Source organism: Plasmodium gaboni (assembly GCF_001602025.1).
Source record: "Plasmodium gaboni strain SY75 chromosome Unknown, whole genome shotgun sequence".
Lineage (NCBI taxonomy): Eukaryota > Apicomplexa > Aconoidasida > Haemosporida > Plasmodiidae > Plasmodium > Plasmodium gaboni.
Window position 1 is genome coordinate 1 of NW_017385462.1, and position 2,238 is coordinate 2,238.

Consider the following 2,238-nt stretch of genomic DNA (forward strand, 5'->3'; position numbering starts at 1 on the left):
GTAAATATGTTCATATGTTTTTTAAATAAATCATTTTTTAATGTACTGTAATAATCTATAAATGAATAAATAAAGTTTCTCATTTCATCAATTGTTGCTCCATCTTTAACTAAATTAAAAAACTTAAGTGTATGTTCCTTATCTGTAGATGATAGTGCAACTCCTATATCATGCATTGATTTTTTCCATGTACGGTATTTAATATTTACACATACAGGTCTAACGTTATATTCAGAATGAAAATAGCGTTGATATTCATATGTAAGTAAATAATCTTCTATATAAAGAGCTAATTCTTTTATCATATCATGAAATCCTTCTTTAGATATACCCAAAACATGATTCCATATGTTATGAAGATCTTCATCAGATGGACGTTCTTTTAAATTATCTAATACATTATGTAATATACCCAAAACATGATTCCATATGTTATGAAGATCATCATCAGATGGACGTTCTTTTAAATTATCTAATACATTATGTAAATCTTCCAGTGTTAATTGTTTTGATATATCATTATAATTTATGTTATTACACTGTGAACTAAGAGAAATATTATTATTTTTTTCATCTTTGTTATTTTTTAACATATTCGTTTCACTGCTACTTCTTAATCCTGTATTCATTTAATATTTACACATACAGGTCTAACGTTATATTCAGAATGAAAATAGCGTTGATATTCATATGTAAGTAAATAATCTTCTATATAAAGAGCTAATTCTTTTATCATATCATGAAATCCTTCTTTAGATATACCCAAAACATGATTCCATATGTTATGAAGATCTTCATCAGATGGACGTTCTTTTAAATTATCTAATACATTATGTAAATCCTCCAGTGTTAATTGTTTTGACATATCATTATAATTTATATTATTACATTGTAAACTAAGAGAAATATTATTATTTTTTTCATCTATGTTATTTCTTAACATATTCTTTTCACTGCTACTTCTTAATCCTTTATTCTTTAAACTGCTACTTCTAAATCCTGTATTCTTTTCAGTTTTTAACTCAGATAAATTTCTTCTATATATATGATAAATACCTCCATCTATTGTTTCACCTTTCTCACATATTATTATATTCTAAAGAAAAAATAATTGATATAAAAAGATAAATATATATAAATTATATATATATATATATATATATATATTGATATTATAAACGTTTTACATTTATTAACTTACGTTTAGTACTACTAATAATAATAAAATTCCAGTAATTGATAACAAATTTAAAAATTTTCGTCTAACGCAACAAACATTCCTTGTATTTTTAATATTTGTTTCTTCAGAATAATATTCTACACAATGATATTTCATCTTAATCGTATTATTTTTATTTTATATTTTAACAAATAATATTATGTATTTTAAAAATAAATAAAATTGAATTATAACAGTAAAGTATTATATATAAATGCTACTTACACTATATTACTTTTTAATATATTATGTGTACTTCACAATAATATATAAATATATATATATAATAAATTATTATATAGTTTAATAATATGATATATATTTATTATTTCTATATTTCACAATAATCAAAATATATTATTATAAACATATACTTATATATTTAAAAAAATTAAAAATATAATAATAAATATTTTTCCTTTGTAAATTATTCTATAACACTCTTAATAATATTAATATAAACGATAAATATTATTTTAAACTTACAGTAAAGTATTATATATAAATGCTACTTACACTATACTGCTTTATAATATATTATGTGTACTTCACAATAATATATATATATATATATAATAAATTATTATATAGTTTAATATATTATATATATTTATTATTTCTATATCTCACGTTAATCAAAAGATATTATTATAAACATATACTTATATATTTAAAAAAAATTAAAAATATAATGATAAATATTTTTCCTTTGTAAATTCTATAACACTCTTAATAATATTAATATAAACAATAAATATTATTTTAAACTTCATAGAACGTCTATATWATAWATTAATTAAATCAAGCAAATTACTTTCTTATATATTATTTAAAWAATAWAAAAAAAAWATAANTAATAATMAAAATAAWWATANAAATAATAAWAWARAAAWAWWAAATAANAATAAAATAWAAWWAAAAAWATNNATWAATAAATAAATAAATAAAAAAATAATTAATATAAAATAAAATAGTAATAATAATAATGATAAATATAACCTCAATTCTATTGTATATAT

General features: G+C 17.9%; 1 pseudogene across 1 annotated transcript; it reads right to left on the reverse strand.

Moving 5' to 3' along the window:
* Window positions 1-1,336, reverse strand: PGSY75_0032800 (exported protein (PHISTa); annotated as a pseudogene; the record flags this gene model as incomplete). Its single annotated transcript is given in 3 exon segments — window positions 1-626; window positions 629-1,096; window positions 1,202-1,336. Coding segments are annotated over 3 exon segments (1,229 nt in total), but the record flags the coding sequence as incomplete, so codon positions are not given.
* Between the last annotated feature and the right edge of the window lie 902 nt (window positions 1,337-2,238).